At 51.0% G+C, this 20,698-nt stretch overlaps 2 protein-coding genes across 2 annotated transcripts; one reads left to right on the forward strand and one right to left on the reverse strand.

The window, feature by feature from the left end:
* Nucleotides 1-249: 249 nt before the first annotated feature.
* Nucleotides 250-17,012, forward strand: JSRP1 (junctional sarcoplasmic reticulum protein 1). Its single transcript, XM_066252678.1, has 8 exons — nt 250-377; nt 12,796-12,842; nt 13,823-13,912; nt 14,372-14,409; nt 14,570-14,699; nt 15,331-15,501; nt 16,168-16,259; nt 16,374-17,012. Exons 1-8 carry the CDS (start codon nt 250-252, stop codon nt 16,860-16,862), a joined length of 1,185 nt encoding a protein of 394 aa, XP_066108775.1. The 3' UTR covers nt 16,863-17,012.
* A 143-nt stretch (nt 17,013-17,155) lies between these two features.
* AMH (anti-Mullerian hormone) lies at nt 17,156-20,065 on the reverse strand. The gene is made up of 5 exons (XM_066276841.1): nt 19,575-20,065; nt 18,759-18,901; nt 18,447-18,555; nt 18,206-18,365; nt 17,156-18,122 (listed from the first exon to the last, which is right to left on the reverse strand). The coding sequence occupies exons 1-5, from the start codon at nt 19,993-19,995 to the stop codon at nt 17,249-17,251; spliced, it is 1,707 nt and encodes a 568-aa protein (XP_066132938.1). The 5' UTR covers nt 19,996-20,065; the 3' UTR covers nt 17,156-17,248.
* Nucleotides 20,066-20,698: the final 633 nt, after the last annotated feature.

Here is a 20,698-nt window from a genome sequence, read left to right on the forward strand (position 1 = left end):
TTGAGAAGGCTCACTCCCACCATCCTAGGTTGCTTCCTAAGTATCTTCATTATTTGTAGGATTAGTATCATTGTTATTATTTGGCCTCATTTTCTGGAGACTAGAAGGACCTCTGAGTTTTGAAATCTATTTTGGTTTTTTTTTCCTCTTGGTAGCTCTCCAGTCAAGAGTCCAGAATCTGGACCTGTCAATGGCCAGTCACTGGTCACTGGGTCACACTGTGTTTACCCCCATGACTGAGGTCAGAATATGACCGAGATCACACTGACCCCCAGCACAGTGGGCTTGAGACAGTCCTTGCAGCGCCCTCAGGACCAGTCCGGTGAGATGTCTCCAAGATCTCCTCACCTGTCAGGCAAGAATCTGGGGAGTGAAATGTAGGCAATACCCAACCAGGCCTCTTCAGGTCGCTGGAAACCATCAGAAGCCTCATGCCTGACCGGTGGTGGTAAAGTGGATAGAGCATTGACCTGGGACACTGAGGACCCAGTTAGAAACCTCAAGGTTGGCCCTGGCTGGTGGCTCAGCGGATAAAGAGCAGAGCATCAGCCTGGCGTATGTTTGTCCCAGGTTTGATTCCCAGTCACGGCACACAGGAGAAACAATCAATGAACATAGTGCCACAACGATGAGTTGATACTACTCATCTCTCTCCCTTCCCCCTCCTCTCTCGCTTTCTCTTGCAAAAAAAGAGAAAGCCTCAGGACTGGAAACTGGAGACTTCGGTGGGGAGTGTCCTTTCTTCACTGGCAGGCCACATGTTGTTTCTGGCCAAAGTACCTTTAATTTGCAACCATTATAGGTGGAAAGGGAGGGAAATGTAGCCTGCTGGTAAAGTAACAAAAGGGAGCAGGTTGCAAAAAAACAAGGGTGGAGGAGAAAGGGTGTGTGTGTGTGTGGTCAGGGTAGGGCAGGTTGGGGAAAGTCACTGCAGTGGCTTGAATTTCTTTTATTTATTTATTTTACAGAGACAGAGAGTCAGAGAGAGGGATAGACAGGGACGGAGAGATGAGAAGCAATCAATCATCAGTTTCTCATTGCGCATTGCGACACCTTAGTTGTTTATTGATTGCTTTCTCATATGTGCCTTGACCACGGGCCTTCAGCAGACCAAGTAACCCCTTGTTGGTGCCAGCGACCCTGGGTCCAAGCTGGTGAGCTTTTTGCTCAAACCAGATGAGCCCGTGCTCAAGCTGGCGACCTCGAGGTCTCGAACCTGGATCCTCGGCATCCCAGTCTGACGCTTTATCCACTGCGCCACCGCCTGGTCAGGCTTTATTTATTTATTTTAGAGAGGAGAGTGAGAGAGAGAAAGAGAGAGAAAGGGGGGAGGAGCAGAAAGCATCAACTCCCATATGTGCCCTGACCACACAAGTGCAGGGTTTTGAACCGGTGACCTTAGAGTTTCAGGTCGACATTTTATCCACTGTGCCACCACAGGTCAGGCGTGGCTTGGATTTCTGATTACTGTATTCCTAGACTAGGCAGGGAAGTGGGGAACAGTGTCACATCAAGCCTTTTGGGGGTTGTTGGGCTCTGGTTCCAGGACAGCTCCCTCTGCCTGCTCTCAAGGAGGTGGGAGTGACCAGGATGTAGGGTAGGGTACATTGTCTACTTTGCTCCCTATGGTGATGGTGAGGGGAGTGAACTGAGGTACCTGCCACCCCTACGATGGTGAACACCGAAGCCAGAGCAGAGTCTCATTCCAGATTTCATTTAGCACTGAAAGACGCTGGATCTAGGCTATGAAACATGCAGGACAGTACTTCGTTGTTGAGGCAGAAACCACTTCCACATCAGGCATGGTAACTCTCCGTGAAGCCGTCTTGGGCACTGTGTGTAGGGGGGTTAACAGCATTTCTGGTCTGGCAGCAGTAACCCCACTTATGACAACCACAGATGTCTTCAGACATTGCCCAAAGTCCCCCCATAAGTGTCACTTTTTCTTTTCTCTGTCTCATCTGAGGGTGCCTGCAATGCTGATCCTGTGAGAGGGGAAACCATGTGCAGGAGACCAGAGTGGATAGAGACTCAGGGTTAGTACAGGTGCCTGGACCTGGCTGGGCTTGCTGGGACTGAGAGAAATCAGACCAGTGGGAGGTGTCCTGCTAGGAGAGGGGAGTCTGAAAGAAGTAAGGGGGCCCCAGGCTGCAGTTGGGGAAAGAGGGAGTCAGGGATGGCTTCCTGGAAGTGATGAGAGTTAAATTCTTGGGAAGAAACAGCAGATGTTGTGAAAAGAGCAGTCAAGGATGGAGGGTCTATACCTGGGGTCTTACTGAATTGAAACCAATGTGGCAAGTTTAGGCATCTGGATGTGGTGGTGGGTGGAGGAGACTGGGGATATCACTATGGTTTTTAAAAATTATTTGAAGAACTGACCTGTGGTGACACAATGGATAAAGCATGGACCTGAAATGCTGAGGTCCCCAATTGGAAACCCCAGGCTTGCCTGGTCAAAGCACATCCAAGAAACTACTATGGGCCTGACCAGGTGGTGGCGCAGTGGATAGAGCACCGGACTGGGATGCGGAAGGACCCAGGTTCGAGACCCCGAGCTTGCCAGCTTGAGCGCGGGCTCATCTGGCTTGAGCAAAGAGCTCACCAGCTTGGACCCAAGGTCACTGGCTCCAGCAGTGGGTTACTCGGTCTGCTGAAGGCCCGCGGTCAAGGCACATGTGAGAAAGCAATCAATGAACAACTAAGAAGTCACAACGTGCAACGAGAAACTGATGATTGATGCTTCTCATCTCTCTCCGTTCCTGTCTGTCTGTCCCTGTCTATCTCTGCCTCTGTAAAAAAAAAAAAAAGAAACAACTATGAATTGATGCTTTCCATTCCCCCTTCTTTCTTTCTCTCTCTCTCCTCTCTCTAACATCGATAAATAAAATCTTTCCCTGAATCAGACAGTGGTGCAGTAGATAGGGCATCGACCTGAGACGCTGAAGACCCAGGTTTGAAACCCTGAAGTCAGAAACCCTGAAGTCGCTGGCTTCAGAATAGGCTCATCCGGCTTGAGTGTGGGATCATCAACATGACCTCATGGTCGCTGGCTTAAAGCCCAAGGTTACTGACTAGAACAAGGGGTCACTGGCTCAGCTGGAGTACCCCCCATCAAGGCACATATGAGAAGTAATCAATGAACAACTAAAGTGCTGCAACTACGAGTGGATACTTCTCATCTCTCTCTTCCTGTCTGCCTGTCCCTGTCTTTCCCTACCTTGCGAGAGAGAAAGAAAGAAAGAAAGAAAGAAAGAAAGAAAGAAAGAAAGAAAGAGGAAGAAAAATAAAAATAAAATAAAATCTTTAAAAAAGAGATTTTTTCAGAATGTAATTAACTGAATAATAGCACCCCAAAATGTCTACCCCTAATTCATGGGACCTGTGGATGTGTCACCTCATGTGTCAGAGGGACATTGCAGGTGGAATTAAGTCAAAGACACTAAAATGAAGATGGGATGATCCTGGATTACCCAAAGGGCCCAGTGTCATCCAGAGTCCTCATAAGAGGGAGGCAGGAGGGCCTGAGTCAGAAATGAAAGAGGCTGCATTGCTGGCTCTGAAGATGGAGGAAGTGCCCACAAGCCAGGGAAGTCGCGCCTGGAGAAGCTGGAAAAGGGTAGAAATGATTCTCCCTGGAGCTTTCAGAAGGACCAGCCCTGCTCAAACCTGGGTTTAGCCCTGTGAGGACTTGTATAGGACTCCTGACCTCAGGATTGTGAGATAATACAGACACTGTTTTAAGTCACTAAGTTCATAGTGATTTCTCTCTTTTTTTTTTTTCATTCAGCAAGAGGAGGGGAGGCAGAGAGACAGATTCCTGCGTGCACCTGGATGGGGATCCACCTGGCAAGCCCACTAGGGGTGATGCTCTGCCCATTGGGGTGCAGCCCTGCTGTTCAGCAACAGAGCTCTTCCTAGCACCTAAGGTGGAAGCCATGGGGCAATCCTCAGTGCCCAGGGCCAACTCACTCCAATTGAGCCATGGCTGTGAGAGGAGGAGGAGAGAGAGAGAGAGAGAGAGAGAGAGAGAGAGAAGTGAGAGGGGGAGGGGTAGAGAAGCAGATGGGTGCTTCTCCTGTGTACCCTGATGGAGAATCGAACCCGAGACATTCACACCCTGGGCCGATGCTCTACCACTGAGCCCATACCAAGGCCCATAGTGATTTCTTACAACAGCCACAGAAGACTCACATATAGCATGATGGAAATATGTCACTGGATGGGTAACATTTGATGTGTGCATTTGATAAAACCCATCTGACAGTGCACTTAAGACTTTACATTTTTTTTTTAAATTTTTTTTTTTTTTTATTTATTCATTTTAGAGAGGAGAGAGAGAGGGGGAGAGAGAGACAGACAGAGAGAGAGAGAGAGGAGAGAGAGACAGGGGGGAGGAGCAGGAAGCATCAACTTCCATATGTGCCTTGACCAGGCAAGCCCAGGGTTTCGAACCAGCGACCTCAGCATTTCCAGGTCGACGCTTTATCCACTGCGCCACCACAGGTCAGGCAAGACTTTACATTTTGTACTGGCCAGCTGGCTCTGTTAGTTAGAGCGTCGTCCTGATACACAGAGGCTGTGGGTTCAAACCCAGTCAGGGCACATATAGGAACAGATCAGTGTTTCTGTCTCTCTCTCTCCCTTCCTCACTCTCTAAAAATTAATGAATAAAAATTTAAAAAATATATATATATAAATTTCACATAAATATAAAAGCCACAAACATGTTCTGACTGATCTCTAGCACATGGTATATATTCTAAGGTGGTTCTATGCCTACTGACTTTGAAATGAAAAGTGAGATGGGTTGATGAAGCCATGGACAGATGGAGATGGAACATAGCAAGCACAGCAGAATATTACCTGTAGCATCTGAGTAGAAGGTATGTGAATCTTCGCTGTAAAACTCCCTCAATCTTTCTGTGCTTTTGAAAATTTTCATAGTAAAATGTTAAAAAGTAAAAATAAAAAAGGATTGATTGGATCTTCTTTCACCATGTTTAGTGTTATTTTCAAGCCTGGCCTCTTCTCCTAACATTTTTCTCAGGAATGAAAACTCTTGAGCAAGCAGCAAGAAAAAGGGAAAGTAAACAGAACCAACTAGTTTTATTTATTTTATTTTATTTTAGGTGAGAGGAGGGGAGACAGACTCCTGCATGCACCCCAACCAAGATCCACCCGGTAAACCCCGTCTGGTGCCGATGCTGTGCCCATCTGGGGCCATGCTCACCATCCACAGTGCCGGGGCCTTCGCCCTCCCTCAATATAAACAAGCCATGGCTGTGGGAGGGGGAGAGAGAGAGGAAAGAGGAGGAGGAGTGGGGGGAGGGGAAAAGAAGTAGATGGTCACTTCTCCTGTGTGCCCTGACTGAAAATTGAACCCAGAACATCCACACACTGGGTTGATGCTCTACCACTGAGTCAACCGGCCAGGGCAAAACAGACTAGTTTTAATATGCATCAAACAGACTGAGGAGAGAAGCAGGGCCAGGGAAGGCTTCAAACTGCCAGAATTTGGCCACAAATCCATATACACATCTGGGGCAGGTGATAAGGCGTCCATAGTGTTGAGACAGCTCTGTAAAAACACTCACATGCCGGCCCTGGCCGGTTGGCTCAGCGGTAGAGCGTCGGCCTGGCGTGCGGGGGACCCGGGTTCGATTACCGGCCAGGGCACACAGGAGAAGCGCCCATTTGCTTCTCCACCCCCACCCCCTCCTTCCTCTCTGTCTCTCTCTTCCCCTCCCGCAGCCAAGGCTCCATTGGAGCAAAGATGGCCAGGCGCTGGGGATGGCTCCTTGGCCTCTGTCCCAGGCGCTAGAGTGGTTCTGGTCGCGGCAGAGCGACGCCCCGGAGGGGCAGAGCACCCCCCCCCCCCCCCCCCCCGTGCAGAGCACCGCCCCTGGTGGGCGTGCCGGGTGGATCCTGGTCGGGCGCATGCGGGAGTCTGACTGTCTCTCCCCGTTTCCAGCTTCAGGAAAAAAAAAAAAAAAAAAACACTCACATGCCAACGACTAGAAGGCATGTGCCAGAATTAGCAGGATATATCTCAAACTAGCTGCTGGTATTTTTTATTATTATTAAGTGAGAGGAGAGGAAGCAGAGATAGACTCCCGCTAGCATCCCAACCTGGATCCACCCCACAAGCACCCTACCAGGTGATGCTCTGCCCATCTGGGGTGTTACTCCATTGCTCAGCAATCGAGCTATTCTTAGCACCTGAAGCAGAGGTTACAGAGCCATCCTCAGTGCCCACACAGGACCAGCTCACTCCAATCAAGCCATGGCTGTGGAAGGGGAAGAGGTGGGGGGGGGAGAAGCAGATGGTTGCTTCTTCCGACCAGAAATTGAATATGGGACATCCACATGCCGGGCTAATGCTCTACCATTGAACCAACTGGTCATGCCCTGTTTTTTCTTTTTTGGATCAAATTTATATTATTTATGCTCCTCCATACACTTTTCAAGATTTTACATTGCTATATTTCAAAAGTTTTCCCAGAAGGTTCATTATAGAGAAAAGAGGTTTGAGATTGTAGGTTGAGCCTGAACATAACTTCTCTGCCATGTATTTCCTGCCCCACATTGCCCATGTTTTTCTTTTCATCAAGTTTTATCTTCTTTTCTCTAGCGTTTTGTTTTTTTTTTTAATTTTTTTTTAAATTTATTCATTTTTTAGAGAGAGGAGACAGGGACAGATAGAGAAGGGAGGGAGGAGCAGGAAGCATCAGCTCCCACATGTGCCTTGACCAGGGAAGCCTGGGGTTTCAGGCCAGTGACCTCAGCATTTCAGGTCGACGCTTTTACCCACTGCGCCACCACAGGTCAGGCTCTCTAGCGTTTTTATTGCTAAATATAAAGGCCATGGATGCTCACTGAGGAAACTAAATAGATTTGGATATATTTCTTTACTGTGTGTGTGTGTGTATGTGTGTGTGTGATTTACTTTATTTCATTCATTTGTATTAAGCGTGCCTTTTTTTGTGTGGCAGAGACAGAGAGAGTCAGAGAGAGGGGCAGATAAGGACAGACAAACAAATAGGAAGGGAGAGAGATAAGAAACATCGATTCTTGGCCCTGGCCGGTTGGCTCAGCGGTAGAGTGTTGGCCTGGCGTGCGGGGGACCCAGGTTCGATTCCCGGCCAGGGCACATGGGAGAGGCGCCCATTTGCTTCTCCACTCCCCCCCCTTCCTTCCTCTCTGTCTCTCTTTTCCCCTCCAGCAGCCGGGAGGCGCTGAAGTGGCTCTGGTTGCGGCAGAGCGTCGCCCCTGGTGGGCGTGCGTGCGGGGTGAATCCCGGTCGGGCGCATGCGGGAGTCTGTCTGACTGTCTCTCCCCGTTTCCAGCTTCAGAAAAATACAAAAAAAAAAAAAAAAAAAAAAAAAAAGAAACATCAATTCTTCGTTGCAGTTCCTTAGTTGTTCATTGATTGATTTCTCATATGTGCCTTGATCGGGGGCTACAATAGACCTAGTGACCCCTTGCTCGAGCCAGCGACCTTGGGCTCAAGCTGGTGAGCCTTGCTCAAACCCTATGAGCCCACACTCAAGCTGGCAACCTTGGGGTCTCAAACCTGGGTCCTCCGCGTCCCAGTCCGGTGCTCTATCCACTGCACTACCACCTGGGCAGGCTTAAGCATACCTTTTTTAAAATGTCTTAACAACTTTATCAAGAAGCAAGTCAAAACTGCAAACATACCTGTTAACAGTCAATATATTTTTATATATTCCTGTTTTGTGATGCAAAGATATTATTTTCTTTAAATCTTTTTATTTTTAGAAGGAGAGGAAGGAAAAGAGAAACATTAATTTTATTTTTCCACCCATTTATTCACTTAGTTTATCAGAAGCCTAATTCTCTCATAAGCAGCATATTTTATTTTAAAATTCATAGATTATTTAATTAACAGATAAAGACATTCAATTTAAAAGACAAATTAGTCTCATTTAAGACTGGCTGAGGCTAGTTGGCTCAGTGGTAGAGCATCGGCCTGGCATGCGGGGGACCCGGGTTCCATTCCCGGCCAGGGCACACAGGAGAAGCGCCCATCTGCTTCTCCACCCCTCCCCCTCTCCTTCCTCTCTGTCTCTCTCTTCCCCTCCTGCAGCCAAAGCTCCATGGGAGCAAACTTGGCCCGGGCGCTGAGGACGGCTCCATGGCCTCTGCCTCAGGCGCTAGAATGGCCCTGGTTGCAACAGAGCAACGCCCCAGATGGGCAGAGCATCGCCCCCTGGTGGGCATGCCAGGTGGATCCCGGTCGGGCACATGCGGGAGTCTGTGTGACTGCCTACCCATTTCCAACTTCGGAAAAATACAAAAAAAAAAAGTTTGAACAACAAATTGGTTTCCCTCTCTCTCTCTCTAAAAAAAAGAAAAAAATCAATAGTAAAAAAAAGGAGAGCCTGACCTGTGGTGGCGCAGCGGATAAAGGATCAACCTGGAAATCCTGAGGTCGCCGGTTCAAAAAAAAACCCTGGGCTTGCCTGGTCAAGGCACATATGGGAGTTGATGCTTCCAGCTCCTCCCCCCCTTCTCTCTCTCTCTGTCTCTCCTCTCTCTCTCTCCCTCTCCTCTATAAAATGAATGAATGAATGAATAAATAAATAAATGATTTTTTTTTTTAAAAAAAGGAGAGATGTCCATACGTTGATCACCTCGAATCTTGACTGGACAAAATTTAAAACCTAACACCTCTAATTACACAAATACATTAAATATATAAGTCTGTTGCCTGACCAGGTGGTGGCGCAGTGGATAGAGCATCAGACTGGGATGCGGAAGACCTAGGTTCGAGACCCCGAGGTCGCCAGCTTGAGTGCGGGGCTCATCTGGTTTGAGCAAAACTCACGGGCTTGGACCCAAGGTCGCTGGCTCAAGCAAGGGGTTACTTGGTCTGGTGTAGCCTCACGGTCAAGGCACATATGAGAAAGCAATCAATGAACAACTAAGGTGTCGCAACGAAAAACTGATGATTTATGCTTCTTATCTCTCTCCGTTCCTGTCTGTCTATCCCTCTCTCTGACTCTTTCTGTCTCTGTAAAAAAAACCCAAAAAACTCTGTTACCACTTTTAAAAAAATACTTTGTCAGAGATACCCACTATTGCCTACACATTATCTTTTTCTAGCATTACATCTGGTACTTCTTGTCATAATTATAAAGGTGGCAAGTTTCCTATAAATACCAGCATTTTATATGGGCAAAAGAAAAGCAGTTAATAAAAATTAGTCATTTATTATAAGCCAAATGTGCTTGTATTTAATCTCACCCCTCCCCAAATTTTGGAAGTTTTGATGTGTTAATTTTAGTCTATCCTTAATATAAAATGTATCTATGACACTGTTGCAGAGTTGGTACTAAAACTACAAATTCATGACACTTTTGCCTGACCAGGTGGTGGTACAATGAATAGATCATCAGACCGTGACACAGAGGACCCAGGTTCAAAACCTTGAGGTCTCCAACTTGAGCACTGGCTCATCCAGCTTGAGTGCAGGGTTGCCGGCTTGAGCGTGGGATCATAGACATGACCCCATGGTCACTTGCTTGAGCCCAAAGATTGCTGGCTTGAAGCCCAAGGTTGCTGGCTTGAGCCCAAGGTCACTGGCTTAAGCAAGGGGTCACTCACTCTGCTATAGCCTTCCAGTCAAGGCACATATGAGAAAGCAATCAATGAACAACTAATCAACAAACAACTGAGATGCCGCAAAGAAGTATTGATGGTTCTCCCTTCCTGTCTGTCCTAATCTGTCCCTTTTCCTTTTTTAATTAATTAATTTTTTTTTTTATTTATTTTCTTACAGAGACAGAGAGAGGGACAGATAGGGACAGACAGACAGGAACGGAGAGAGATGAAAAGCATTAATCATCAGTTTTTCATTGCAACACCTTAGTTGTTCATTGATTGCTTTCTCATATGTGCCTTGACCAGGGGGTTACAGCAGACCGAGTAATGCCTTGCTCAAGCCAGCGATCTTGGGTCCAAGCTGGTAAGCTTTTGCTCAAACCAGATGAGCCTGCGCTCAAGCTGGCAAGCTCGGGGTCTCGAACGTGGGTCCCCTGCATCCTAGTCCGACGCTCTATCCACTGGGCCACCACCTGGCCAGGCCCAATCTGTCCCTTTTTCTGACTCTCTCTGTCAAATAAATAAATAAATAAATAAAATCAATGACATTTTCAAGGCAAAGCAGAGAATGATCTGTTCCTTCAGTGTTTTCTTCACTGAATTCTTTTACTGCTCTGTGATACCATCTGGCTGAACAGATATTTCATAGTTTGTAACTGTAAAGATACCTACCTATATGAATTTAAAAATTGATCTACACACACACACACACACACAAAACTTTATATATAATAAATTTGTTTTTAAGAATACAAAAATAAACTGTCACTTTTGTCATGCTGACAATTTGCATATATACACATGTAGGATATAAGTTCCAATTAGTGATCTGGACAGCTGAAACGTGATATTCTTTTTTTTTTTTTTTATTGCCTGACCTGTGGTGGTGCAATGGATAAAGCGTAGACTTGGAACGCTCAGGTCACCCGTTCGAAACCCTGAGCTTGCCTGGTCAAGGCACATGTGGAAGTTGATACTTCATGCTCCTCCCCTCTTCTCTCTCTCACTCTCTTTTTCTCCCCTCTCTAAAGCAAATAAAAATACTTTAATTTATTGATTTCAGCTATAGAGTAAGGGAGAGAGTGAGAGAATGAAAGAGACAGGAACATCAATCTGCTCCTGTCTGTGCCCTGACCAGAGATCAAACCAGTAACCTCTGTGTTTCAGGTTAATAATGCTCCAACCAAGCTATCCGGCCAGGACAAAGCTTGTATATTGTTAATATGAACACACTGTCACTGAGTTTTTACACTCAGTGTAAAATATTTCATACACTAAATACTGCATTGGTTTCTGCATGTATAAATGCCAGTTATAAAATTTTTTGTTCCATTTGATTAAAAGTAGACCTTAAGCTCATTTTAACTGCACTAAAAACAACAGTTCAAGAACCTATGGCCTTATATAAAGAAATCCAAAATGTACTAAATACAACTATAAAAGCAGGGAATAATTACAGTCATGCAAAATTTTAAACTAAAAATTATATAGAAATGCAATTTAAAATGACAAACTCAAATTTATGTAACTCTCAAAATCAGAAAGTCAGCAGTCATCTCAACCAACACAATGCTTGCAAAGATTTAGAAAAGAAAATACATCCTCTGCTTGTATAATGTATTTTTTTTTTAAGATTTTATTTATTCATTATAGAGAGGGGAGGGGGGAGGAGCCAGAAGCATCAACTCCCATATGTGCCTTGACCAGGCAAGCCCAGGGTTTTGAACCGGCAACCTCAGCATTTCCAGGTTGACACTTTATCCACTGCGCCACCACAGGTCAGGCAAGCTTGTATAATGTAAATGAGATCTTTAAATTCATAGAACAAGTCATCTGTCTCTGTCCTCTAGCTCAAGAAATTAATTTTTAATTGATTGGCAAGACAGAGGGAGGAAAGGGGGGAAAGAGGGAGAGAGAGGGAGAGAGAAAGAGAGAGAGAGAGAGAGAAGCATTCATTTGTCATTCCACTTATTTATGCATTCATTGTTTGCTTTCCATGTGTACCCTGACTGGGATCAAATTTGCAATGTTGGCATTTTGGGACAATGCTCTAACTGAGCTAACTGGTCAGGGCCAGCTCTTTAATAGTTTTATGAAACCTTTTCTTTCAGTTAAATCATAAGCAAGATAATTTTCATAAACCATTTTTTGCAAATCTGCCTCATTGTAACTTCTTTCAAGTTAGCACTAGCCAATAATTTATTTACTATTTCCTTAAATCTGTGTATATTTTTAATATCTGTGCTTATACTTTATACATTTATATAGGCAGACACAAAAGGCCACACAGTATGTGATCCTGTTTATGTTAAATATCCAAAACAGGTAAATCCACAGAGACACTGGCTTAGTGCTTGCCAGGGGCTAGGGGAGATGGAGGAGTTGCTAATAGGGATGGAGTTTCTTTCTGGGATGACAAAATGTTCTGGAATTAGATAGAGACAATGGTAGCAGAACTGTACAAATGTACTAAACACCATTGAATTGTATACTTTCAAAGAATATACTGTTTGATATGTGAATTGTATCTTAATAAAGCTGTTACTTTTTGAAAAAAATGTGTTTTTCAAAATAATTTCCCATCTGGCTGGGTGGTGGATGGTTGATGATGGATTAAACAAAACTGTGCAGGTGTGACTGGGTCACGTGATACAGCCAACAGTTATCCAGTGGTTAGTACAGAATAACTCATTTTGACCTTACTGCTCCCCTGGGAGGAGGAAACTGAGGCTTCTGGGTTGGTGCCTTGCCCATGCCAGCCAGCAGAGCTCAGATTTCCCACAGTATTTGTGTCCTTCGGGAAGCTCTCCCTGTTGTCCCTGGGCTCCTCAGGACATGCCAGCTGTGGGGTGACACACAATCAGTCCTTCATAAAGATTTACTGACAGAATCCTTGAGAGAAGACAAGGGGACCATCTTTTGTAGGGCTCTCACCCCAGAGCCCCTTTTTCTGATGCTCAGCACAGGAAGTAACATTTCCAGCGTCACCATGGCCAGCCTGACAGTGATTTTATGTTGAAGCAGGGGTGGGTCACCCCTTGGCCAATGCCTGGCCCTCCTGCAAGCGGGGGGAACACACCAGCTGTGCCTGACCCTCCTCCTCCTTTAGCTCCAGCCGCAGAGCTGATTGGCCCATCCCGCTGCCTTTGGACACCTGTCGCTGTCTCTCAGCGGCCACCCTCCATCCTGTCCAGCAGGCCCAGCGTGGTGGCTGTGGAGTAAGTGGGGCCAGGGGGAGGCCTGGGCAGAGGTGGGGATCCCTAGGGGGCTGGAGAGGGTGTTTCTGAGGTTCATGGCAGTCCCTAACTCTTGTGACTGCCACCTTACTCACCTAGGGTTACACATCTTCTCCCCATTGGGCACCCCCACTGCCCTGCTCCAGCCCCAGAGAGGGTCACCTTTCTGCCTAGGGATGGAACACACACTAACACAGGTAGCCAGAGGCACTGGAGACCTCAAAAGTAGGGTTTTGAGAAGCTGACAGACTTGGGTTTGACCTCGAGCTCTGCACGACCCCTAGCCAATGCCTATGTCCCAGCCTCACTTTCTTTCTCTGCCCTGTGGGAGCAGAGACAGTGAGAGGAGACAAAACCCCCAATGTTGGGATAGAGAGGCCCCCAGGACTCCCCTTATCCTTCCCCTTCCTGTTGTGGCTAGAGTAAGGCTGGTTGTAGCTGCTGGAACTTGTGCTCCTAGATTTATGGGGCCAGGGAGGAACTGGTTGCCAGGTATGGCAGATGAGAATGGTCCAGAGGGGAAACCTGTGGGGGCAAAGGCCTGGAAGGGGATAGGCCCCATGCTGGCCTGTCCCATGGGGTTGGGCACTGGATAAAAATAGTCCCTAGTCTCAGAGAACATGAGCTGACCCTGGGCCTAGATTCTGCTTTGGGCTCTTTACTCATATCTTTGTGACTTTGAGTGGGTCCCAGCCCTTTTAGGGCCACAGCAGCCTCTGTGTGCTCAGGAATGCTGGGGCCCCAAGGAGGCTGGGTGATTGGGAGGAGTCCTAAGGCAGGCATGTGGGGGTCAGGGAGGGTGCCTGGGCCATGCTCTGTGTGAGTCTGAATTTGCCAAGTGAATTTACCAAGGCTGGGTAATACATGTACTCAGAGCCCTTGCCTTGCCAGGTCAGGCCCAGTCCCTCAGCCTGGCTCGGTAAATGCAAGATGCCTCTTTCTCATCCCTTCCCTACTTCCAGCTCAAGTCTGGACGGGTTGCTTCTCAGACATCTCCTTGACAACCATGGCCTTGGAGGAGCCAGATGCAGGCCTAGGTAGCTGCCAGGCAGGTGAGGACCTCTTTGCACTGGCTGATCCCTGCCCAGGCAGGCCCTGGAAGAACAGGGCTTGAGATATCCTCCCCAGGGTGCTGGCAGGATGAAGCACACACCCCCATTCTACGGATGAGCAAGGTGGCTCACCTTCAGAGACCAGGACTTGGACTCTTACATTGGCTTAAACTGCTTCTGTTTCCCACCTCTGGCCCATTGTTGCCTCAGGGGTCTATTAGGATCATCCCCCCCCCAAAAAAAAAAAGAGGAGGGGCTTGGCCACACAGGTCAGGGTTCCAATCCCAGCCTGCCAGGGAAGTGCTGTGTGCCTTTGGGCAAGGCTGCCTCTTAGACTGTCTCCTTTCCAATCTGTAAAGTGGAAGCAAATACCTGCCCCTCACCCAGCAGAGCCCTGGGAAGGATAGGATTGGCCTGGCGACCCCACAACCTTGAGTTTTCCCCTTTTCCCACTAACAGTGACACCCAGACTGGCTGACTCCAGCACTTGGCCCCACGTGAGTAACCTGGGCCCTTGGGTTTCAGCCCAGGACTCCTCTGGAGTCCGGGACACAATAGCCATGGAGGGTGGGTTTCTGTAGCCCATGGGAACATCTTGGACCCCCTCGGAAGAAAAAGAAGAAGGAAATATCCAAGATGACTGACAACTCTCCACAGGATTCTCAGGAGCAAGAGGCTGAGGATAGCCCTGCAGGCAGAGTGGATAACAGGCCCAAGAAGACAGAAAAGGAGTATGTGGCCAAAGTGGCCCCAGGACCCAGCAAGGAGAAGCTGAAAGCAGGAGCAAGTCGGTTTGCAGGAGGCAAGGGTGAAGTGAGGGGTGGGCAGAAGTGGATTTAACAGTGGGCTCACCGGGTGTGTGCACCCTGGGCCCAGACTTTTGAAGGGCCCCGCAAAACCCCAACTTTACACTTTTTTCTAATGACATGAAGTTTGGTTTCATATGTGCAATTTTAACATTAATAGTACATAATATTTTTTATTTATTTAAAAATATGGTTAGCATATATTTTTATTTTCCCTGTCTCTCTCTCTTCTCTAAGGGGCCCAATATTTTCTTCTGTGCCCGGGGCTTCAACCGACCTTAATCAGCCTCTGGGGATGGGTATGGGCTGACAAGGGAAATAGGTCCTGGGCTGGGTCTGTGGACCTGGGTGGAAAGGATGCTGAGATACGCGCTCCTGGCTGAGTGGTGTCCAGGTGTTATAGGCAGTAACTAAAAGGTCTGGGAGCCTCTGCTAATTCATGATACACTAGCTAAGGTGCTATTAAGCTTCAGCTAATTATCTAGAATATTCTTGGCATTACAGTGAAGCTGCCAAACTTAGTTCCCCTGCACAAGGTCGCACAGCAACACAGGGCTGAGTTTAGTTTAGGGTGCAAGTCGGCCTCTTAGAGCCCCACATTTGCTTCTGAAGCCCCGCGGAGCCCGGCGCGCAAGAAGGCGCAGGCTGCACCGCCCCTGCAGCCACCACCCCCTCCTCCGGCGCTGAGCGAGGAGCTGCCTTGGGGAGACATGTCGCTCAACAAATGCCTGGTGCTCGCTTCGCTGGTGGCGCTGCTAGGCTCGGCCTTCCAGTTGTGTCGCGGTGAGCCTGTGCCCCCAGGGTCAGGGTCTTGTACACCCCACCCCACCCCGCCACAGACAGCTCCCTTCTCCCGCCTTGCGCGCTCCTTTATCCCTAGCATTGACCTTCAGCGGGGTCTTCCTCTCCCTTCCCACTTGTGCATCCTGTTTAGGCACCGACCGTGCACCTCCAAGGTCGGGCCTGTGTCCCTCTTGTCAGGACGAGTTTTCGGGCCTCCTTCCTGTCCCCCCACTAGGGACCTTGCAGAGGGGTGGGTGGGGGAGAGCCTTCCCTTACCAGTATGGATCTTAGTGCACGTCCCTCCACTGTGCACATTTCCCGCTATAGATCTTGCATGCCCAGGATGGACCGTGTGGGTGCTCTCCCCATTAGGTGTAAGCCTTCCTTGAGCTCCAGGGCGCTCATGCAGCCCGCGGAGAAACATGACCTGTCCTTTTGCAACCCGAAGAAGGAAGATTTGGAGGGAATGGGGAGCCCGCAGAAGCGGGGACCCGGAATTTCTTCCAAGGGCTCAAAGGGATCCAGACCAGCCTCCCAGTATGGGGTGGAATCGGCGGGTCCCCTTCGCCTGTTCCCAGGGAGAGCTTTAGCTGTGAGGGCTAGGTGGATGGTGTGGTCAAGCTCTAAGGCGCAGGCTGATTTTCACCCCCTCCCATCCACTCGTAGATGTCATGGTTGGGGAGGCGGACACTCCTGCACCTGCCCGTGAGCCATGGGTCCCATCAAGCTCAGCACCAAAAAAGCCAGCGTCGCCCCCGGTAAGCATTGCCTTCAATGACTGCGGGCGACTGGACCCTCAATTGGAGGAAAGGGCCTGGGTCTGTGGAGTGGGTTTGCGCTGATCCTATCACCACGCATGGTCTGCGTTGCAGCTGAAGCCTGTGGCCTGGGCACCTACACCGGGATCCTCTGTGCAGACAGAGGTGAGACCCTCTGCGCCCCAAGTGCAGACAGAGAACGCTGCGGTTTCAAGGAGCGAGGAGGCTGCAGAAATGGAGGAAGGGGAGCCTGAGGAGGCTGCTGGGGAGGAGAGCTCGCCCCTCGACCACGGAGCACCCAGGAAGAGGCTACAGAAGGAGAAGCCGCGGAAGGAGGAGAGGTCGCGAAAGGAGAGATCACGAAAGGAGAGATCGCGGAAGGAGGAGAGACCTCGGAAGCCGGAGAAGCCACAGGCCTCCAGGAAGCCCCAGGAAGCCCTACCCAGGCGCTTGAAAGAACGCAAAGCAAGCTACAGGCCGTGGGCGCGGGACTCCAGAGACCATGAGCACCGAAAGAGGCAGTCCTGGGCCTTCCGGCGGCCCAACGCGGAGGACTGGCCTCCCGGCCGTCAGAAGCACCGCACCAGCAGGGGTCGGGACTGAGCCGGACCTAGATCCTGAGCCGAAATCCCAGAACCTTTTCTCGGTCCCGGGTTCTAGGAAAATAAAGCGAGTGCAGCGACCCCCATATAGCCTACTCCTTTGCACCTCAATCCTGGAACCCGCCCGGGGTCTAAATGACCGGGACAAGACTTCAGTTTGGGGGGTGGCATAGGGGGTAAGCAGTGCCAACCCGAATGACCCAGCCCTGAGCGCTAGAGGGACCCGAATGACCCAGCCCTGCGCTCTAGAGAACTGGCGAACAGAGGGCCCCACCTGCCCCCAAACACACACGGACACCTCAGCCACGTGCTTGTGGTCTTTATTGGCGTGATGATTGAAATCCGAATAAATATGGACAGGGGCGCCAGTCGGGGCGTGGTCCAAGGTTACCGGCAGCCGCACTCTGTGGCCACCATGTTGGGCATGTGGTGCGCGGTGATACGCTCCTCAGAAAGCGTGATGAGTAGCTTGCCAGTGTAGGCCGTGGGCACGCAGCAGGGCGGGCGCGTCAGGGAAGCCCCACGGGCCTGCATCTTGAGCAGCAGCACCACGTGGTTGCCATAGCGCGGGTTGCGGTCTGACTGCGGCCAGCCGCACGAGCCCTGGCAGTTATTAGCCTGGTACATCTCGGGGATGAGCACAGAGCGCTCGGCGCGCAGGTCCACGCTCAGCTCGCGCAACGCGCACGGCCCGTCTGCGGCCCCGGCCTCCGCGCTGCGCTGTGCCCGCGTGGACCCGCTCCACTCCCTCCCGCGCCACTCGGCGCGCAGACCCTGCAGCGCCTTTAGCAGCAGCAGTGGGCGCAGCGGGTCACCTACGCCTCCTGAGTCTCCCTTTTCCCCGGGGCACAGCGCGAGCAGGCGTGCCAGCAGCGGTGGGACGGCGGGAGGCAACCCTGGGAGGCTGCCCAGCTCAGCGGCAGTCGCTTGCAGCTCTGCGGCCACACGGCGCTCCAGGTCCGCCGCCCAAGGCGAAGACACAGGGTCCTGCAGTGACGTGGAGTCCCCGGCGGTGGCAGCAGCAGCAGCAGACGACAGCAGCAGCAGTAGGGGTTCTTCTCCGTCAAGCAGGCGCTCCAGAGCCTTGGGGTCCGACAGATTGACCAGGCCCTGCCCGAAGCCGGCCAGCGCGGCAGGGTCCAGGGCCAGGCGCAGCGTTGAAGCTTGGGCGGGGGCCCCCCGTAGCGTGCGCACCAGGCGCGTGAGCGTCTCCAGGAAGGGGTCGGCACTGGGTGGTTGCTCCTCAGGCTCCAGGGTCATACTAGACGGTGAAGGGGACAGAGTGTGGGCGCGAGGCTCAGCCCTCCGCACATCCCTGCGCCCCTGGGCTCAGTTTGCACGTACTTGGGCGACGGGAAGGTCATCGTGTTCAGCTGACCGTGTGCAGACATAGGTGTGGGCCCGGGCCCCGGCAGCAGGAGCAGGGCTGGGGTCATCCGCGTGAAGCAGCGGGAGTCAGCGCGGAACAGCAGAGTCTGCAACTGGGCGGTGGTCAGGGGAGCACCTGAAGGGAAGGTTCCCGGCTGAATCAGGGTCTGGGGCCTAGGGTAGCCGCACCCTCCTGCTCCCTCTCTGCCCAGCGTACCGTCTCCGCGGTGCTGCAGGGTTAGGGCGAGACCCAGGCCGTGCCAGGCCCCCGCAGGCTGGTCCACAGGCAGCGCCAGGTAACTGGTATCCCGGGATAAGCAGACACTCTGAGGAGACGGAGGCTCAGCCTATTGGGCCTGGGCGCAGGATACCACCAGCCCTCTCTCCCTGCCCTTATCACCCCTTCCACTTTCTACCCTGGACACCTGGAGCCTTTCCCTGGAATGCAGACTGTTAAACAAAAAACCTCCTCTTTTGCTATGGGTGAGGGCTGCTGGGGGTGGGGGAATGCCCAACTCAACCTTAGTACCTGGGTGCCCAGCAGACCAGCGCCTGTTACAGTGACTTCCGGGCCAGGTCCGGGGTACAGCACTAGCAGCGCCAGTTCCCCGGGGCTGATTTCTCCAGATGGAGGCTCCTGGAACCTCAGTGAGGGTGTTGGATCCCAGGTCACTAGGCCAGGATAATGGGGAAGGGGAACAGCTGAGCCACTGAAGCCTGAGGCTCTCACTCAAGCCTGTTCTTCAGGTAAGGAGAGCTGTACCCCACTGGGAGCCTTAGGACACTAGTGGGAGAGGTGTGACACTCCTAAACACCAGGGACAGGACCTTGCCGGGACATGGGTAATACTGATAGGGTGGGTGGTGGGGCTGCTGCCTGTTATCCCTGAACCTTTGAAGTCTCTGGGGGATTTCCTGGGCGGAGGCCCACACGACACCTGGGCAGCCCCTTCCTTGCATCTGAAGTCAGTGGCTCCTGGGGGCAGGGCACCTCTTACTCCAGGCTGCCTACTTGTGGGAGGGACACACCTCTACTGGACATTTAGGATGGCTGACCACTCTCACTGGCTCCTTCCTGGAGTGGGAACCTTCCCAGGCACTATAGGAGGAGTGGTGTGGGAGTGGGAATTCATTGAAGACTTCCAGCTCCAGACAAGGCAAAAGGCACACACCTCCCAGGCTGCAGACTCACAGCCCAACCCAAAGGAGCAGGGCCATAGTCCTCAACATCTCCAAGCAAGGGAGGGACCTAGGGTTTTACTTGAGAGAATAATGATCATCATGTAATGGGAAAGAGGACCACAGTGGGGTATCCTGCCCAGCCTTGGCCATTGGGCTTCACATACCTTTCTCCAGGTGTAGGACAACCAGCTGCCGCCCCTGTGGCTCCCCCAGCCACACTTGAAGCCACTGCAGAGAGGGCAGGGCAGAGTGTTCATGGCTGGGGGTGCAGATCCCAAAGGTGGCCAGGTCACGGGGCCCCCAGTGGGCCTGATGCACGACCTCCAGGAAGACCTGCTCGTAGTCCCTCAGTGTTCCCACCACCCGCAGGGGGGTGATGCTGCCATTGCCACCTCCACCCAACGTCACCAGACACAGGGGGTCTTGCTGGCTGCTTGGAGGCCAGCCCCAGTCTTGGTGGAAAATAAGACCCCTGGTGTCTGTAGGCTTCACAGGCAAGGCTTCTTCTCTGGGGATCCCACCTCCCAGCAGGGTTCCCATCACCCACAGCACCAGGACCAGTCTAGAGAGAGGTGTAGCCCACATCCTGGGAACTGCAAGGGGCTGGGCCACCCTGCCTTTATGGGCGAGCTGAGTGTGTTTGTGCTGGAGGACAGCCCCTATTGCCTTCCAGGATGTGACCTTGGGGGCCAGTGCCTGAGCCCTTCCGCAAGCCTGGACCTCCTCAAAGCCCCTTCTGTTCTGCCCCAGCTGCCTATCTCCTTCCCACCAGTGATAGAAAATATGGCCTGGGACCGATTTGTCCAACTGTCCTTGAGGTTTCCCTCTGGAGATGGGAGTGGGAATTTGAGCAGGGAGTGACTAGCCCAGATGGGCCAAACATCAACAGCTGTGGGGTTGGGTCTAGAGGATGGCAAAGGGGCAGAGCCTCCTCCCTGAGCATAGCCAGGCCCTGAAAGACATCAGTTATCTAAGTGTATTCAGACTACCAGGAGGGTGGGCCTGGCCTCCAGACTCAGGTGGGGGTCCCTGAGTCTCCTGCCCATTCACCTTGCCCCTGGAAAACCAAGGGGTAACAGGAACACAGGCATCTTGGCCTGAAGACTCCAAGGACAAAAAAAGCATCCTCTGCTTTGCTATCCCCCCACAGGATGGATCCCATACCCAGTGCTGCTCAGCTGGCAGTCTGCCCTCCATCCTGCAGTCTCCAGGACACAGCTGACACAATGGGCCACCCACCAGTGTCCTGGTGGGACAGTCTTAAAGCCTGACCCTGAACCGCTTCCAC

The sequence above is a fragment of the Saccopteryx bilineata genome, chromosome 1 (genome assembly GCF_036850765.1).
Source record: "Saccopteryx bilineata isolate mSacBil1 chromosome 1, mSacBil1_pri_phased_curated, whole genome shotgun sequence".
In the NCBI taxonomy this organism is placed as follows: domain Eukaryota; kingdom Metazoa; phylum Chordata; class Mammalia; order Chiroptera; family Emballonuridae; genus Saccopteryx; species Saccopteryx bilineata.